This window comes from Hypanus sabinus, chromosome 3 (genome assembly GCF_030144855.1).
Source record: "Hypanus sabinus isolate sHypSab1 chromosome 3, sHypSab1.hap1, whole genome shotgun sequence".
Lineage (NCBI taxonomy): Eukaryota > Metazoa > Chordata > Chondrichthyes > Myliobatiformes > Dasyatidae > Hypanus > Hypanus sabinus.
Window position 1 is genome coordinate 158,994,822 of NC_082708.1, and position 18,364 is coordinate 159,013,185.

The 18,364-nt window shown below is 37.1% G+C and overlaps 2 protein-coding genes across 2 annotated transcripts in view; one reads left to right on the plus strand and one right to left on the minus strand.

Moving 5' to 3' along the window:
- The window catches only part of metap1 (methionyl aminopeptidase 1), a 52,082-nt gene extending 50,463 nt beyond the window's left edge, over nucleotides 1-1,619 (plus strand). Inside the window, exon 11 of the mRNA XM_059965442.1 lies at nucleotides 426-1,619. Coding sequence (XP_059821425.1) covers nucleotides 426-592 — 167 coding nt within the window. The 3' untranslated portion in view covers nucleotides 593-1,619. The remainder of the gene's footprint in view (nucleotides 1-425) is intronic.
- A 13,511-nt stretch (nucleotides 1,620-15,130) lies between these two features.
- LOC132391808 (alcohol dehydrogenase class-3) overlaps nucleotides 15,131-18,364 on the minus strand; it is a 29,547-nt gene continuing 26,313 nt past the window's right edge. Inside the window, exon 9 of the mRNA XM_059965444.1 lies at nucleotides 15,131-15,343. Coding sequence (XP_059821427.1) covers nucleotides 15,319-15,343 — 25 coding nt within the window. The 3' untranslated portion in view covers nucleotides 15,131-15,318. The remainder of the gene's footprint in view (nucleotides 15,344-18,364) is intronic.

Below are 18,364 nucleotides of genomic sequence, written 5' to 3' on the forward strand. Positions count from 1 at the left end.
CAGCTTGGGAGACTATCCTTAGAAAATATTGAGGTGTAACTTGAAATCTGTACCTTATAATTCTGATAGGAGTTGCTGGAACCTTGCACCTGTCTGTTAAACTTCCTCCTCCCAGCTTGAAGTATTTGATAGTCTTTATCCCAGGTTAGGAATATATACTCTATCTACGCCCCTCATAGTCTGCGTACTTTTATTGAACAAGTGTGCTTGCATGAAAGGTGTGCAAATGGGTTAAATAGAAACCTTGACAAAGGAATTTGAGTTTCAGAAAATAAAGCTGGGAGAGGGTTTGAGGGCTGGAGCTGGTGGTGATTGAATCATAGTATTGCCCCTCAAAGCATGATGGGCTGAATGGTTTTCTTCTTTGCTGTGGGTTTCCACATAGTTTTTAACACTAATCCTGTGATGTATTTCCTGCACTGTAGGAGCTTGGCATGATGAAACATGGCCAGACAGCTGGACTGCTGTAACAAAGGATGGCAAGCGTTCGGCACAGTTTGAGCACACACTTCTTGTCACAGAAACTGGCTGTGAGATCTTGACACGGCGCTTGGAGGACAATGGTCGCCCTTACTTTGCATCGCAGTTGTAGCCTGCCACCTTTGCTGCTGTTCAGTGGCAGTCCCTCAGTGTCTTCACCTCATGATCAGCCAATGCCTTAAGGCACTGATTCATTTGTTATTTAGTTTTTTTTTGGTGGGCTTTAGATGCTGCAAAGCACTGAATGCCCAAACAACCTTTTTGCAACATACCTTCTGCCCTCATCCTCTCTTCCAGAGTGCCTCTGGTCCGAACATCGGTTCCTACTGTCTGTATAGTCATAGAACACTACAGCACAGAAAAGGCCCTTCGGTGCATCTAGTCTGTTCCAAACCATTAATCTGCCTAGTCCCATCAAACCTATACCTGGACCATTGCCCCCCATGCCCCTTTCATACAATTACCTGTCCAAATTTCTCCTAAATATTGAATTTGACCCTGCATCCACCACTTGCGCTTAAATCTTGTATCTTAAATGTTTCTTGATGGAATAAAATTTGTGGCTCTATTCATAGATTGTGGGCTATTGTTTAAAAAGAAATTTAAGTTGTTGCCGGCTTCCAAAAGATTAGCTAGTAAATCTCCAATTATTAGTTCTGTGAATGTGCTTCTGTGAAAAAGGTAGCAAAAGCTGTGACAAAAGGAACCAATTAGTTGTAATCTTGTTAATCAGATAAAACTTTTTCTAATCAGCTATGAATTTTAAAATCCTGAATGTTTGGGTTTGACTAATATCAACACACTTGCAAACTATTTTTGCCCAGATTGCAAAAGTTGCTATGCTTGTCTAATCAAGACAAAATTAGGTTTAGTTTAAATTAAATATTTATTTTTTTCCTCTGACAGTTAAATGCTGGTCATATTGTTGTTAGGAAATTGAAATTTGGAATGGGGCAGAGTAACATTTTGTCCCTTTTAAACTTTTAATGCAACCCCATTGTTAATTCAAACATCAGATTACATGATGATATGCTGTATGTGATGTATGCTGTTTACATTGCCCTTTCACCACAGGGGAAAGAAACCTATCCCTTGTAAAGCCACAGAATTTTAAGCACTATTAAAGAGATTTAACACTACTGTGTTTACTTAGTGGTATCCTGACAATGTGGCATTTTGAGCTACACACACAAAATGCTGGTGGAACACAGCAGGCCAGGCAGCATCGACGTTTCCGGCCGAGTCCCTTCATCAGGACTAACTGAAAGGAAAGATAGTAAGAGATTTGAAAGTAGGAAGGGGAGGGAAAAATGTGAAATGATAGGAGAAGACTGGAGGGGGTGGGGTGGAGCTGAGAGCCGGAAAGGTGATTGGCAAAAGGGATACAGAGCTGGAGAATGGAAAGGGTCATGGGACGGGAAGCCTATGGAGAAAGAAAGGGGGAGGAGAGCACCAGAGGGAGATGGAGAACAGGCAGAGTGATGGGCAGAAAGAAAAAAAGGAGGGGGGAAAAGCTAAATATATCAGGGATGGGGTAAGAAGGGGAGGAGGGGCATTAATGGAAGTTAGATAAGTCAGTGTTCATGCCATCAGGTTGGAGGCTACCCAGCTGGTATATAAGGTGTTGTTCCTCCAACCTGAGTGTGGCTTCATCTTGACAGTAGGGGAGGCCATGGATAGACATATCAGAATGGGAATGGGATGTGGAATTAAAATGTGTGGCCACTGGGAGATCCTGCTTTCTCTGGCAGACAGAGCATAAGTCCCTAGGCCTCCCTTCCCATGATCCTTCCCCTTCTCCAGCTCTGTATCCCTTTCGCTAATCACCTTTCTGGCTCTCAGCACCACCCCACCCCCTCTGGTCTCTTCTTATCATTTTGCATTTTCCCCTCCCCCTCCTACTTTCAAATCTCTTAGTATCTTTCCTTTCAGTTAGTCCTGACGAAGGGTCTTGGCCTGACACATCGACAGCACTTCTCCCTATAGATGCTGCCTGGCCTGCTGCATTCCACCAGCATTTTGTGTGTGTTGCTTGAATTTCCAGCATCTGCAGATTTCTTCATGTTGGCACTTTGAGCTGGAGTGTTATAAAAGAGTCTCTGGCCCTTACCTGCAAATGTTTTCTTCACTGGGCATAGGCAGAAATGGCACAGTATTATTAAACAGCAATATTCCCCATTGTACCTCATGTTAACTGACTAATTATAATGATTAAAACAACTGATGTGGTTATTTATAAATATTGACTTGAAGATGGTGAGTTAATGTGAAAAGCTACTTTCTTATGTAACAGTTGATGGGATAAGCTCCTGTTCCTTGCATTACCCTGAATTTCCTGCAATCTCTTGCAATCTTTCTGGCCAAAGTTAGAAAACTGGTAATGAGGAGATACTACAGATGCTAGAATGTGGAGCAACAACCAAATTGCTGGAAGAACTGAGTCAAGCAGCATCAATGTTTTGTGGGGGGGGGGGGGGGGGGAGGAAGGAATTGTCAACATTTCAAGTTGAAATCCTGCATCAGAACTGAGTAGAGAGACAAGTCAACTAGTATAAAGAGTGGTGAGAAAGGATTCCCAAGTGATTGGTGAGCTGAGGAGGGATGAAAGGTGACAGGAAGGATGTGTTAGGTCAACGATGTGAGTGGTGTGATGGAAGATGCTAGAGGTGAACAATAGATGAAGGCAGACAGAGAAAGGGAAAAAGCTAGTTACAACTCTGATATGTCAGATGTAGAGGAAAAACATTGAAAATTCCTGTCTGACTGCTTCCTGTCCAGAATGTAGTAATTTCCATGGAGTTTGCAGCATGTTCCATTCTCTTTGGTTCTGACTGTTTTAAATTTCTTCTGTTCTGTGAAGCCTACTAAAACTTTAGTGCTTTCTACAAACGTTTGGTTTGAATTAGCTTAAGTCAACCACATCCTAGTTAGTTTCACAGGATTTCAATAAAGTGGCTTTTGTTTGGAAAGCTTTTAATCAAAGAATTGTGGTGTGAAGGGAAAGTAGGTGATTATTACCTATATGTTGGCATGTTGTCAAATGATTCCCGAGTGAATAAAATCCCAAGTATTGCCAGATGTCAAAATGCAGCTCAATATGTAGGGTAAATGTCAACTGCGTCCATATGTGTGTTAAGTATAACTTGTACATAATGCTTAGAGGAAAAGGGCCTTGTGCTTGCTTAGATTGTTTTAAATAATGTCACAGATTTGTTAGTCCTTAAAAGATGGCTTTGCCTTTGACAGATTGACATCTCAGCCTCCTGTCACTTTGCAACATAATTATAAAGTGCCTTATCTACACTGATCCAGAATGTTATGACTTCATTTGCTTTCATCAATCATGTATATTGCAAAAATAAAATGCTGCAGATGTTGAAATCCTGAAGTAGAAACAAAATGATAACAATACTAGCATGCAAAGCCACAGCTGTGGAGACGAGCCTTACTCCTGGACTGTAGACCACAGTATGGGTGGTTGAACAAGTATCTGAACGACTAGCTAGATAAATCTCAAATAATTGGAAATTTCCTTTGTCTTGAATTCATGTTGATTTGCTGCTGTTTGTAAATTAGCAGACAAATCTATTGTGCTTTTCTGTATTTGTGATTGACTTTAGTGTTTAATCTTTTGTCTTGCTCATTAATTAGTTCTGGGAATGATTTCTCTTTCCCTTGGCCATTTTTAATATCCTGAGTTCAGTTTTAACTCAGGTCTAGGACATCCGGTAATTGGTTGGGCACTGCCCCTACATTACACTGCTTTACAGCTTAAAAATGAGTTGGAGCTAGCTCAGCATTGATCTCGGGATATGAGAGTGTCTCTGGCCTTTAATGTTTTGGTTCTAGTGAAGATAGCATTGATGAGGTCAGGAAATGCTAACTGCTTCCTGAAGGCCAAGGATACAGTGAATGGTCCTTTTCTAACATTGAGCCAGAGTCCCTGTCTAATTTCTAGTGAAAAAAATTGAATTGTAATGCAAAATTGTCTAAAAGCTGTAAACTAACAGACTGTAAACTATATTTAATCATAGACATTGCTGAAGAAAATTAGCCAAAATGGAATGAGAGGGGCTTCTGAATCTTTACTGAACCATGACTGATTTAGTCATGCCTGTATTTTGGTTTAGTTAATGATGAATTCTTGATGAAGACATTTTTGTTTCATCAGAGTTGGCACAACAGTATTGAGCTGATGCAATAATTCTCTACATGAGGCATTGATTTAAAGAATGAATTTGGATTTTTAATGTACAAAATGTGAGTGATTTTTTTAACATATTTTAAATATTAGGCTATTCTCATCGATGCATAAAAGTAACAATTAACTAAATCTTAACCATTGACTTAGTCTTCTGTCCAAATGCATTGGAAGGTTTACATCAAGTCAACAATTTAGCGTTATTTTGTAATCTTAAGTACATTGTTTCTCAGCACTTCCAGGACCAATCCATCAGCAATAATGGAATTGATCTGTAATTTCTCTGCATTTAACTCTTGGTGCCAGTATTTAATATGTGACTGGCTTTAAGTTCAAGATTGGTAGTTTATGTATTAATATACAGAAATCGTATTGGAACAGTCTGAGTAAATTGCCACTGAAATAAGTCATGTTGAGTTTTATATGATAAACACACAATAAATTAGTCAAATACATGAATTATTTTTCATGGCTCATCTGAGAGTACAATGTTAGAAACAGTATATCAAACCTATTTTTTGGCAATTTGAAGTTTTACTGTGGATATGGGAAACAACAGACCAGTATATTATAGGATGCAAACTCAAGAATGGTAGCCGAACAGAGTTACAGTCATTGACCAATTGAATATCTTCTACCAGTGTGGATGGTCATTTGCTCATTAACAATTACTCCAAGATGATAATGATACATAAGTTCTCTAGTCTCAGCTGATGTGTCTGAACTAACATGGATGGCAAAGAGCTTGAAGGTGATGTTTCAGATTTTAACAGTATTCAACTTTATAATGGATCTAACTGAATACCAATTCTATTTGACTACAAATAACATACATCATGTTTGAAACTCCACAGTTCCCATAGGTTATCAATTCCTCAGTTGATAGTGATATATCTACATGACTTTCTGAATCTCCTTTCTTTTTCAATCTTTTTATTGAATTTTTCAAAAATAGATACATAAGTCATCATAGTACAAAGGGAGTGAGATTATGTTGTTGGCAGTTAACATATGAGTAAAAACTATAGGTAAGAGCATATAATAGACCTCCCAAACTCTGAATATAAACAGGATACTAGAAAAAAAAAGTTGGAAAAAAACCCACATTGAAAAAAAAACAAAATATAATAAACACAACTAAAACTAAACTTAAAATAAAACAAGCTGGGCTATTCAATTACATCAAAAAAAAGATTATTAGTGTCAACTCCGCTCCTCTTCTCAAATTAATGAATAATATAAAGGAATCGAAAAAAGTCAAATTACATTCTGTGAAAGTTGAATAAAAGGCCTCCAAATTTCTTCTAATTTCACCGAGGAATCAAAGGTGCCACTTCTAATTTTTTCTAAATTTGCAATAGGATATGGTTTGAGAAAACCATTGAGATGTAGTTGGAGGATTTATCTCTTTCAAATTTAATAAAATAGATCAGTAGTAAATGCAATCATCCGCCGAGCTGAAGAGGGCAGATCAATAATTGGTAAGCTAAAAATTGCAGTAACAGGGTGAGGTTGTCAATCAGTATGCAAAACTGCAGAGAATGTATCAAGAATATCTTTGCAAAAATTTTTCCGATAGAGGACAAGACCAAAACATTTGAGTCAGAGAGGCTACCTCAGATTGACATCTATCACAACTCTGATTTATGTGAGCAAAAACGAGCTAATTTATCTTTAGACATATGAGTCCTATGTACCACTTTAAATTGAATTAACATACGTCTAGCACACATAGAAGAAAAATCAACTAATTGAAAATTTTTTTCCCATTTCTCTAAAGGTTAAGAAAGTTGAAGTTCATTCTCCCATTCATTTTTAATTTTATCAGATATATCTGTCTGTATATTCATAATCATATCATAGATGATTGCAATTAAACCCTTTTGATAGGGGTTTAAGCCTAAAAAATTTTTTTCTATGATATCAGTTGGATATGAAATCGGAAAAGTATGTAACATTGTATTTTAAAAATCTGTAATCTGTAAGTATATAAAACAAAAAATGGGATCTGGGATGTATTTATTAGATAATTGTTCAAAAGACATAAAACAATTATCCAAAAATAAATCACGAAAACATATTATACCCTTTGTTTTGCAAATCAAAAAGGCTTGATCTATGAGAGAGTGTTGAAAGAAAAAATTAGATATAATAGGACTTGATAAAATAAATTTATTCAAGCCAAAAAATTTACAAAACTGAAACCATATCCGAAATGTATGTTTAATTATTGGATTAACCATTTGTTTATTCAATTTAGAAAAAAACCAAGGGAAGCGAAGTACCTAAAATGGAAGTCAATGAAAATTCTTGTACAGAATTACATTCAAGATTAGCCCATTGTGGACTGATGTTAATATCCACATTGTGTCCAAAATATTAAATATTGAATATTAATTGCCCAATAATAAAATCTTAAATTCAGCAGTGCCAGGCCACCGTTCTTTATTTTTTTATTTCTGCAATTATTTTTTACTTAGCCTAGGATTTTTATTTTGCCATATATATGACAAAATTTTAGAATCAATAGTATCAAAAATGGATTTAGGAATAATGATTGGTACCGCTTGGAAAAGATATTTTAAAAAATTAGGTAAGATAATCACTTTAATAGCATTGATTCGACCAATCAATGATATAGACAGTAAGGACCATTTAGTAATTTAGGACCAGTTAGGATTTTAACAGTATTCAACTTTGTAATGGATCTAATTGAATACCAATTCTATTTGACTACAAATAACATATATCATGTTTGAAACTCCACAATTCACATGTTATCAATTCCTCAGTTGATAGTGATATATCTACATGACTTCCTGAATCTCCATTCTCTCTGAAGAAAGAAACTGGTAGGTGATTGTTCCATCTGCTTCTCATACAGGAGTGTCTGCTTTGGAACAATGTTGCTCTACTTCCCACAATTTGTCGATTACTCTCCATAGTCTTTTCCCTGTTTTCTCCCCGTAAGGTCATGACTGAAATTTGCTTCCACAGCTGCATTTTTCCTGTTTCTGGTTCCCAGCTCCTCCTCTTCAAATATAATGGGATTGTAAATTACAGTATCTTTTGAATTCAGGTACTCCTCTTGATCTTCCTTCCACTTTACTTTTCCCCCTCTCCATTGACCTCCAGACTTTCACCCCTTGCCATGTTCACCATCTCTTCTGCTCTGATATGCTAATTCTCAATGATCAATTCTCAGCCAAATTCAGAACTTAATATGATAGTGGGCTTTCTATGCCACCCTTGCTTTAGTCCATTTCCTTAGCCTCTGTACTACAGACATTTCATTGTCTTCAGCATTGTCAATTTACCTGTACCTCACTTATTGGACTTTTACCTTCTCCAGATCTATTCACTGCGCACCGCCCTCACTGTAAGCTTCAGCACTGTCCTTAACTTGTACCTCTCCACACACTTGGGATCAACCCCAACATTGTCTTCAACCCTGCTGACAGGCAGTGCTATTGTGGTTTGATGAACCAACTCTGCCTCTCAGCAACTATTAAACTGTGACTCCACAAATATTCTGCTTTAGATCTTTCTTTCAGTCTCCACCCTCAATCCCCAGCCCTACATATACAGGTGAGATGGTTAGTTTCAGCCTCTATTCCAAATTATAACTATTAATTCCATATATTACACTGTGCTCTTTTGCCAGTCACTGCTCTGTTGTCTTTAATCCATTTCCCCATGAGAAAAGATCTACTTAGATCCATCAAAGTCCATCATTCTCACATCTCTAATTATTCTCAGCTAATAGAAAATGCCCACATTTTTCTGCCTCTCCTCATAGCGGAAAGCCCTCAGTCCTGGAAGAAACCTCAACCCCAATCTTATCACTCAAAATAATCACAATGAAACAAGGTTGAATCCAATAATCTCAATAGGGCTTGTTTGATTCAAATTCTCATTGGGCAATTTCTTCCTCCAATTAGTGACTTTTGCTTCACTGATTTCAAGGCAGAGGCATTCATCTTTGGCTATGGAGACCAAGTTGTTCTGTATTGTTGGCCAGAAAGAGCTAGTCTACAAATCATGGATTTGGATGAGTCAAGGAGAGTGGAAGTAGATCTTTGATTTTGCCATGTGCTTGAAGGAGATGGAGATGTTCATTTTGTGAGACTAGCCTTGCAGTTCTCCCTTCCTCCCTATCTGTGAACTCTGAACTGATTCTTGCTCCAGGATAATCTAATGACCTGCAAACCTGAGACCATTCTCAGATAAGTAGATATTTATTATGTAAAGTGGCAGGCTTGCCAGAGAAGCAATCTATAATCTTGTTAGACTCTGTATCTGGGTCACGTAATTTAACTGGTTTAATCAGAGTTGAAAGGGACAAAGGCATGAGGCTTGGTGGGAGTGGGCTAGAAACCATACAATGCTGGTTTTAACCCTGGACCAGAGCCAGTGAGAAGGTGACCTAGGTAGGTCAGGTGACCTTGAGCCAATGGGGTGGAACTACATCGATTGAATGATGAGGAACATTCTTAGAATTAGGAGCTTCAAATATGAAGCAACAATAATTCTCCAGCTTATCCGGAGGCCAATTATCGTGGATGAGAAGGACCCCACAGACATGTGGAGATCAGAACCACAGAAGCGACTGGCCAGCATGGACCCTTTCCCAGGTAATAACTTTTCTCTTCATTGACTGTTCATGGAGAGTGAGGGAATCCTAGTGGGTCTACACAAAGATGGTTAATTTGTAAACCCACACGCTTCTTGAGACAATAAAAGTTACTTGTCAGTAAATGCAGATACTCGCTGATCATCATTGCTAAGGGGTAGTTCCTTTAAACGGTATGAAGATGACCTCACCAAGAATTTTCACTGCAGGAAACCTCAATGTAAGCCTTAAAATAAATATGTCTGTAGAAGAGGAGCAGATGGTCAGAGGAATGCTGGAAATTAAACACACATTCTAGAATAATGTATTACCCTATGAGTAAAATTTGTCACATTTAATCATAAGCAAAGCCTTTGACGAAGTCCTGTGTAGGAGGCTGGTCAAAAAGGTTCATTCACTTGGCATTCAGGATGAGGTTGAGACCTGATTAGATATTGGTTTTGTGGGAGAAACCAGAAAGTGGTAGTACATAGTTGCTTCTCTGACTGTAGGCCTGACTAGTGGTGTGCCACAGAGGTTAGTGCTGGCTCTGTTGTATGTTGTTTACTGTATATCAACGATCTGGATGATAATGTGGTAAACTAGAGCAGCAAATTTGTGAATGACATCAAGACTGGGGGTGTAGTGGAGAGTGAGGAAGACTATCAGAGCTTGCAGTGGCATCTGGACCAGCTGGGAAAATGGGCTGAAATATGGCAGATGGAATTTTGTAATTTATTTTTTTAATTTAAGTTAATTAAACAATCATTTCCATAAGATGTATTTCAGACGTTGTACATATATATCATATAATCATATATATCACAAATCTCCACAAAGTATTTATCTGGGGTATACACTTATAGAAAAGAGTGGAAAGAACTATGTACAAGTAGGGAGTGATTTTTTTTTACAACAGATTCATTGCTTTGTGAGAATAAAATCAGGCCTATGAGGCATTATGTAGTTAAACCATTTTCCCCAGTATGAATTAAATTGTTCCAGCTTATGATTAACAGATGCTGTTATCTTCTCCATTTTATAAGTGTCCATTGTAATTTCCATCCATGTATTTAAAGTTGGGCTCTCCTGTGATAACCATTTCCTAGTAAGAGTCTTTTTACCAGCCACCAACAGGATATTTATTAAATATTTATCTCCTTTCAACCATTCTTGAGGTATATACCCAAAATATATGGTCTTACTCTCCAAGAGTATTTCACATTTAAAGATGTCTTGTAGGGCATTGTGTATCCCCCTCCAATAGTTTTTGATAACAGGGCAGTCCCAAGAAATATGATAATGATCTGCATTTTGATTTCCACAATTTCTCCAGCAAACGGAGGTTACTATCATAATGGGATTTCTGAGAGGGTGTAATAAAATATCAAGTTTTTCCATCCAAACTCTCTCCATTTCTGTGAACTGGTGCACAGAAATTGATATCTCCATATTGTCCATTCTTCCTCAGATATAATTATCCCTCCTTCCTTCTCCCATTTTGTTTTAATGTATGAAGTCAAATGTGTTTTAAGATTTGATAACCCCTTATAAATGCTTGAAATGATTCTACTACCATTATCTGAATTATGCTTTTCTGAAGAGCTCTAACAAGCATGTATTTGCCTTGGTTACATTTTTAAGCGTCTTATTAACATATTGTCACATCTGTAAATACCGATTTAAAAAAAAATCTTGTTTTTCTAATAAGTGTTTCTCTTTAAGCATTTCAAAACGGAACAGTGTTCCTTCTTTCATTATGTTGCAAAGAACTGTTATTCCTTCAGCTGTCCAGTCTTTAAATCTAGCATCCAATTTATTTGGTGTAAAATCCAAGTCATATGCACACCATTTAAGAATTGCTATACCTCCCCCTAGATTACATTCTTTTATAGTAGTTTTCCATATTTTAAGAGTCAATTTCACCCATGGGTTATCAATAGTATTTATGTACCTTTGTAGGTTATCATCAGCCCAAATTGCTTGTATGGGAATGGGAAGTACCCGCTCCTCAATGTTTTTCTATTGAGCGTCATATGATGGGTTGCACCAACATATCACAGCTCTCAACTGTGCTGCAAAATAATAATCTCTAAGAGAAGACAAGCCCCATCCCCCCACTTTTTCTTTGCTAATTGCAAAGTTTTGAGACGAACTCTAGGCCTTTTACCCTGCCAAATACACCTTGATAGCATCTTGTTTCATTCATTGAATTGATTTTGATTAATCTCTATTGGTAGGGTCTGAAAGAGATTTAACAGTCTGGGCAGTATATTCATTTTAATAGACTCAATCCTTGAACTGAGACTGAAAAAAGGAATCAGGTTCCATCTTGCCACATTTTCCTTAATTTTTTTTTAATATAAAGGCTGATAATTACATTCTGATAATTTTGCCAAATCTTTTGGCATAATGATGCCGAAATATTTGAAAGACTGTGTGTGCAATGCCCAGGGGTATCGACTTTCAGTTTCTCTTGGTGGGCTATAGTAATATGAAAGTAATTGGGTTTTATCTATGTTGATCTTGTATCCTGATAATTGACCATATTGTTCAAAGGATTGCATCAATCTAGGTAAAGAGTATGTTGGTTGCCCTAGATAGATCAAAATGTCATCCGCATAACAAGCCAATTTATGCTCTGTCCCTTTAATAGTAATTCCCCTGATATCTTCATTTTGTCTGATGTATTGAGCTAATGGTTCCAGATATAACTCGAAGAGTAGTGGTGACCATGCACAACCCTGTCTCATGTCTAGGGTAAGACTATTTGATAAATATCCATTGATTTTAATCCTAGCAGTAGGATTGTCATATAGTATCTGTATAGTTTTAATAGTTGTGTCTTGGAAACCAAATCTATGTAAAACTCTGTAAAGAAAATTCCAATTAACTGAATCAAATGCTTTTTCAGCATCGACGCTTATCACTATTGCTTTGATTTTATTTTTTTGTATATGATCCATAATGTGAAAGTGTCCTTCGTATATTGTCTTGTGTCTGGCGTTATCGTATAAAACCTGTCTGATTGTTACGTATCAGTATGGATAGAAACTCCTCTAATCGTTTGGCCATGATGGAGGTAAATAACCTATAATCTACATTAAGAACGGATATTGGTCTAAATGACCTGCATTCCATTTTATCCTTGTCTTCTTTCGGTATAGCTGAGATTATCGCTTCCTTCCAACTGGGTGGCATTTGTGCCTTTTTTAGAGCCCAGTTCAGTGTGGGGAGTAAAACAGGAATGAACTCATTTTTAAATTCTTTGTACCACTCTGCCGTATACCCATCTGATCCTGCTGACTTGCTTAATTTAAGCCTACTAATTGCAGCTTTTAATTCAACTTCAGTTATGTCAGCAGTCATCGTTCTATTTTGTTCTTCGCTTAAAGTGAGTAACTCTAGAGAAGGTGTCAATTTGGGTTATGCTTCCCCCTGGAACTTTGGAATATAGAGTTTTGTAAAACACTTCAAAAGCTTCTTGAATTTCACTTAGCTTATGTTTTTAATCATTTTTGTTCTTGGGTCCCTAATTCTATGAACTGTATTTTCTGCTATCTTTTTTTCAGTTTCCACGCCAGTATTTTCATAGATTTCGATCCACTTTCATTATGTCTCTGTTTCAGAAACATTGTTTTTCCTGATTTCTTGCATAGTCAAATTATTTATTTCATTCCTAATTCTTTTAATTTCCCCTAATGTATCCTGTGCCAAATTCAATTTGTGCTTTTTCTCTAGTTCCTTCAGCCTATTTTGTAATTCCTGTTTTATTCCTTTTTTTTTTCTTATATGAAGATATCGCTATAATTTTCCCTCTTACGACCGCCTTCAGAGTATCCTATAAAATGGGAGGTGAAACCTCTCCATTATCATTAAATTCTAAGTAGAGACCAATTTCTTTTTTAATTTGTTCCTTAAAGTACGGATCATTGAGTAGACTTGAATTTAGTTTCCAAATAGTATTCTTTGGTTGTAGGTCAAAATCAACAGATAAATATATAGGTGCATGGTCACTTACATCTATTGTCCCAATTCCTCAGGTGTTTATTTTGTATTTCTTTTCCAAATGTTATGTAATAGTCTATTCTTGAATATACAGAATGGGGAGCAGAATAATGAGTGTAATCCCTTCTGTCAGGGAAAAGGTCCCTCCATATATCAATTAAACCAACATCCTGAAAAAGTGTGTTAACTTTCTTATGTAAAGATTTTGTTTCATAGGTTTTTCTATTGGAAGATTCTAAGTTTGGTTGTAATTGTAAATTTAAGTCTCCACCACATATTAGGAGACCTTCTGTTTCCGTTACCATAATATCAGTAATTTTCTGAAAGAAACCAATATCACTTCCCAGGGGTGCGTATATATTCAATAGAGTAACTGAATTGCCGTCTATATTCCCCCTTACCAGAATATATCTGCCCTCTTTATCTCCCATTTCAAATACTTTTTCAAAATTTAGCTTACTTGAGATAAGAATAGCAACTCCTCTCCTATGTCCTGATTTATACGAGGAGAAAAACAGATTAGTGAAGCCCATTCTCTTTAGTTTTTTATGCTCATTATCACTTAAATGAGTTTCCTGGAAATATTACATGGGCTGCTTCTTTTTTCATTTTGGATAAAATTCTCATATGTTTGATTGGATTTAATAGCCCATTGACATTAAAAGAAATGAATTTTACCTTGTCCTTAGCCATCTGTATTTATCTGTCAATGTATCATTGTAATTAGAATAAAACTTAATTGATCCACTCCCTGAACAAATAAGAACCAAGAAACACAAATAATAACAAAAATGGCAATGAACGTGTGATTCCAAGGCTGAGGTCTCTAGTAGATGACCCTGTGTTGAGCTAGATAACCCCTCCTACTTGTGAGTTGAGGGCCCCCATTGCAGTATTCATAAGTAAGTGAACAAATCCATTACACAGAAAAGATTTCCCTGCGTACTCCTATATATAAATATAGACACACACAAATATATATACTCACACATTACGTACATACATATATATGTTCTCATTTTGGTGAGGAAAAAGGAGTAAGTGAGCGAATAAAGAATAACAACTAAGTAATATAAAATCCACATTATAATAAGTATTTCTTGAGATAGGTATATCACCGTGTACTTTTGCTTCTGTTTAGCTTCTCAACAGTTTTAAAGTTAGCCAAACCTTATGGCTCTTCTGAAGGGGGTGAGGACTGTCTTTGGGAAACTCCCGGTCTCTTCCTGATATATTTCTCTCTGCCTCCTCCCACCTGATATATTTCTCTTGGCCTTCTCGTTTCTCACACTATTTCCCAAGCCAAGCAGGATAATTCCTCAGCCAGGCTTTCCTTCATTTTGGTCATGCTGATGGGCAACCCTCTGGCCTTCATGTCTGTAGTCACCTCTTCTACTGTCTGGTACAACCACGTCCCGTTGTCATAAAACACTCGACGTTTAGCAGGGTATGGAGTTTGAAATCTAATCTTATTTTGCTTTAGTACTCGCTTTACTTTGGAGTATTCTTTGCATTTCTGGAGGACCGCGGGGGGGTCAAAATATATTAATTTAATTTATCCTCTTAAAAACACTCTCTTCCTACCCCAGGCCCTTCGTAGAATCTCCGCTTTGGTGCTGTACCGAAGGAATTAAATTATAATTGAGCATGGCTTTCTATCCTCATAATTCAGCATAGACTAGATGGGCTGAAGGGCCTATTTCTGTGACTTACTGTTCTATTTAGCACTGATGGAGAACCTCTATATGTAACACTTGGCAAATATTGGAATTAGGCAGAAACTTAGTTGCATTTGATATACTGAAAACGCACAGAACATAGGCAATGAATTATCTTGACAAGTTGCTTTAATTTGGAAAAGTGCCCATGAAAGTTAAACAGCTAACATTTCAGTTAACAATACGGACATTCTGAAACAGATGACTTAGCAATATTAAAATATGCTGAAGAGTATCAAAAGTAAATTTTCAAAATGTTTCTTTCCATACTGAAGAAATGGGTCCTGCCTGGCCCACTTTTAAAACGTGAGGACACTTCGAATGCTTTAAAAGAGAGCACACAGGAAGAAGGATTATTTTAAATATAAATTCAAGGTTAAAAAGTTTATTTGCACACATCATGTAGTTAAGTGGATTGAACCATTACTGTGGCACAGTGAGCTGTATCTATTTTTCACCTACATAAAGATTTGTCTTGCACAATATGTGAACCAGTTTCATTTTCTTAAATTATCATTTTGCCATTCAACCTTTTATCATTTCATAGTGGTTCTGACGAAGTTTATTCAACCAGAATCATTAAATCTCTCTTTCCACTGATGTTGCCTGATCTGCTGAGTCATTCCAAAATTTCTCTTGGTTAAAGCAGTGATCTGGTTGATGGATACAAGACTTTAGACCAAATTCATCCCCACCCCAAAGCTCTTTCCAACAAACTCAGCCATGTTAACAGTCAAATGCAGTCAGTCTATCCCTCTGAAATGATCTGAAGACTATTAAAAACTGATAATTAAAAATTGCTAATCATTTCCAAATTCTGTGATTAAAAACACTCAATTCTCACCCAATCAAGAGAACTGTGCCTGAAATCTTGACTGAAACATGGTTGACAGAAATCTGTACGCTCAGGTAGTGCATCTTTCTCAGCAGTCTAGTTTTTTTTTTGGTGGATACACTCGCAAGTTCAACATTATTTAAAGAGTATGGCAGATCACCTTGTATCCTGGCCAGTAATCTCCCTCAACTAATCTAGAGCATCTGGTCATTGTCACTGCAAACTGGCTGCCAGATGCTTACAAGTGATTACAGTTAGTGCTTCACCAGCAATATATAATAGTTTCACAACATTGCACAGTGCTAAAAGTGCAAGTTGTTTCTTTAGAAAAGTAATAGGAGTGGAAAGGTTTTTGGTTCATTTCGTGAGGAGAGAGAGTTCCCCAGTGGCTGATGAGAATAATTACAACAATGCAAACCCAAAACAATATATTTATTGCAAAAGGTGGGAATGTCCATGTAAACAGTGCTCTGTGAAGTGGATGGAGAGAGCACGATCACATTTTCTGATCCCCACCTTTGAAACAAGATGTTCTCTACCCCACCCAGATGGTGGTAATAGCCACTCAGCACATTATCCATCTTCTGGTCCTTGGCCTGAAAGGACACTGTTCCTAAGTGCTGATACAAGTACTTTGATGTGATGATAGTCACCACCTTGACAAGCAAGAGGTTCTGGATACTGGTCACAACTTGTGTGAGAGTTACTATCCTCAACTCTTCTTCTAATTATTTAATATGTAAAAGAAAGCTTCTTCCAGAATGTGCTCAACTTGAATGCTTTTGGCACTCATTTCCTGATTGAAGCTGAACAGCTTCTGCCACCCCCTTAGTTCTGTGGGAAAGCCAATTCTAAATCCGCACAGCCAAGTCCCCAAGTATTCCATGTCTAATGTTTTTCTGGACAAGCTTACCGCAGGGAATCTTGTAAAAAGCTTTAAGCTCCATAGACACAATATCCACTGTTCTCCTGAATTAATTTGTAATGTCATTTCCTCAAAATAAAACATTGAATTCATATTGCAATTTGAGAGGGAGAAGCACAAGTCACATGTCTCAGTATCAGAATGGAATAAAGGGAATTGTAGAGGCAGGAGAGAGGAGCTTAACCAGGTAGACTGGAGGGGAATACTGGTGAGGTTGGCGGCAGAACAGACGTTCTTGAAGTTTCTGGGAATAGTTCATAAGGCACAGGACAGTTATGTCCCACAGAGGGAAGTTCTCAAATGGCAGGGGTAGGCAGTCATGGCTGACAGGGGAAGTTAAGGACTGCATAAAGGCAAAGGACGGGCATATAATGTAGCAAAAGAGTGGGAAGTTGGATAATTGAGAATTTTTAAAATCCAACAAAAGGCAACCAAAAAAAAGCCATAAGGGAAAAGATGAGGGCAAACTAACCAATAATATAAAGCAGGATATTAAAGGTTTTTTTTTCAGTTATATAAAGAGTAAATGGGAGGTGAGAGTTGATATTGGACCACTGGAAAATCAAGTTCTTGTTTATCCAGAGCTTGACAATTCACCTACAAAGTTATTCATCTGTGGATAATAACTCAGGTTTTTTCCTTCTCTTCACAGATTCTGCCCAATCTATCAGTCATATTCAGCATTCTGCTTTTGCTTATAGTTTTCGGCAAACGCTATGATGCACATTTTGCAGCTTCCCCCATTCGTGCATTAACCAGACATCTCCGTAAACACTGGAATTATGAAATTATGGCTAGTATTTGAGGATCAGTCTTCAGAAAATAAAACCTGTTCACAAATTAATTTCAACTGATTCTTTAAGGCTCATTAGATGGGGGATATTCTGATTCTATACCACTGAAGACTTCAGGATGAGATCAGGGAACACATTACGTGGCTTTCACCATTGCTAAAATGTTCCTCTGTCACTGAACAAGGCTGTTATGTCAATTAATATCCTCACCAATTGTATATTCTGGTAGCTATTCCTCAACACTAACTGCAGAGGTATATTTTGTGTGTAGTTTTTGCTTCAAAGCTTTTGGACCAGCCACTTATATTTTAAGTAAATATTTTAATATTTAAAACAGTTCTGCTAATTGTAATTCTACAAAGTTCCTTGGCATGAGGAGGGGAACTTCTCTCCAGAAGATCTGCAGTGTTGAATAATCACAGCTTCAGTGTCTCTCCGTAACTCAATAGTCACAATACCCACCTTCAATGCAACATAACAGTAACTTGATTTTGAAAAAGGATCTTTAACCTGAAGCTTTAACCATGTCTCCCTCTCCACTGATGATGCCTGACTTTTGATTCAGGAAAAGCTGAGACAAAATCCTTGGTGGTTGGCTTTGAAATAAGACTTGTATTTCATGTCACTTTCAAAATATTCCTATGTGTTTAGAAAATACTTAAGTCTATAAAACTAAGTGTGGTCACCAACAACAGAGGAAAAACAAAGTTAATCTGCCCAGATTTATCTTCCAAAACTATTAACCAGATCACTTTCTTTATCAGAATATTGGTCACCATGGATAACTTCCC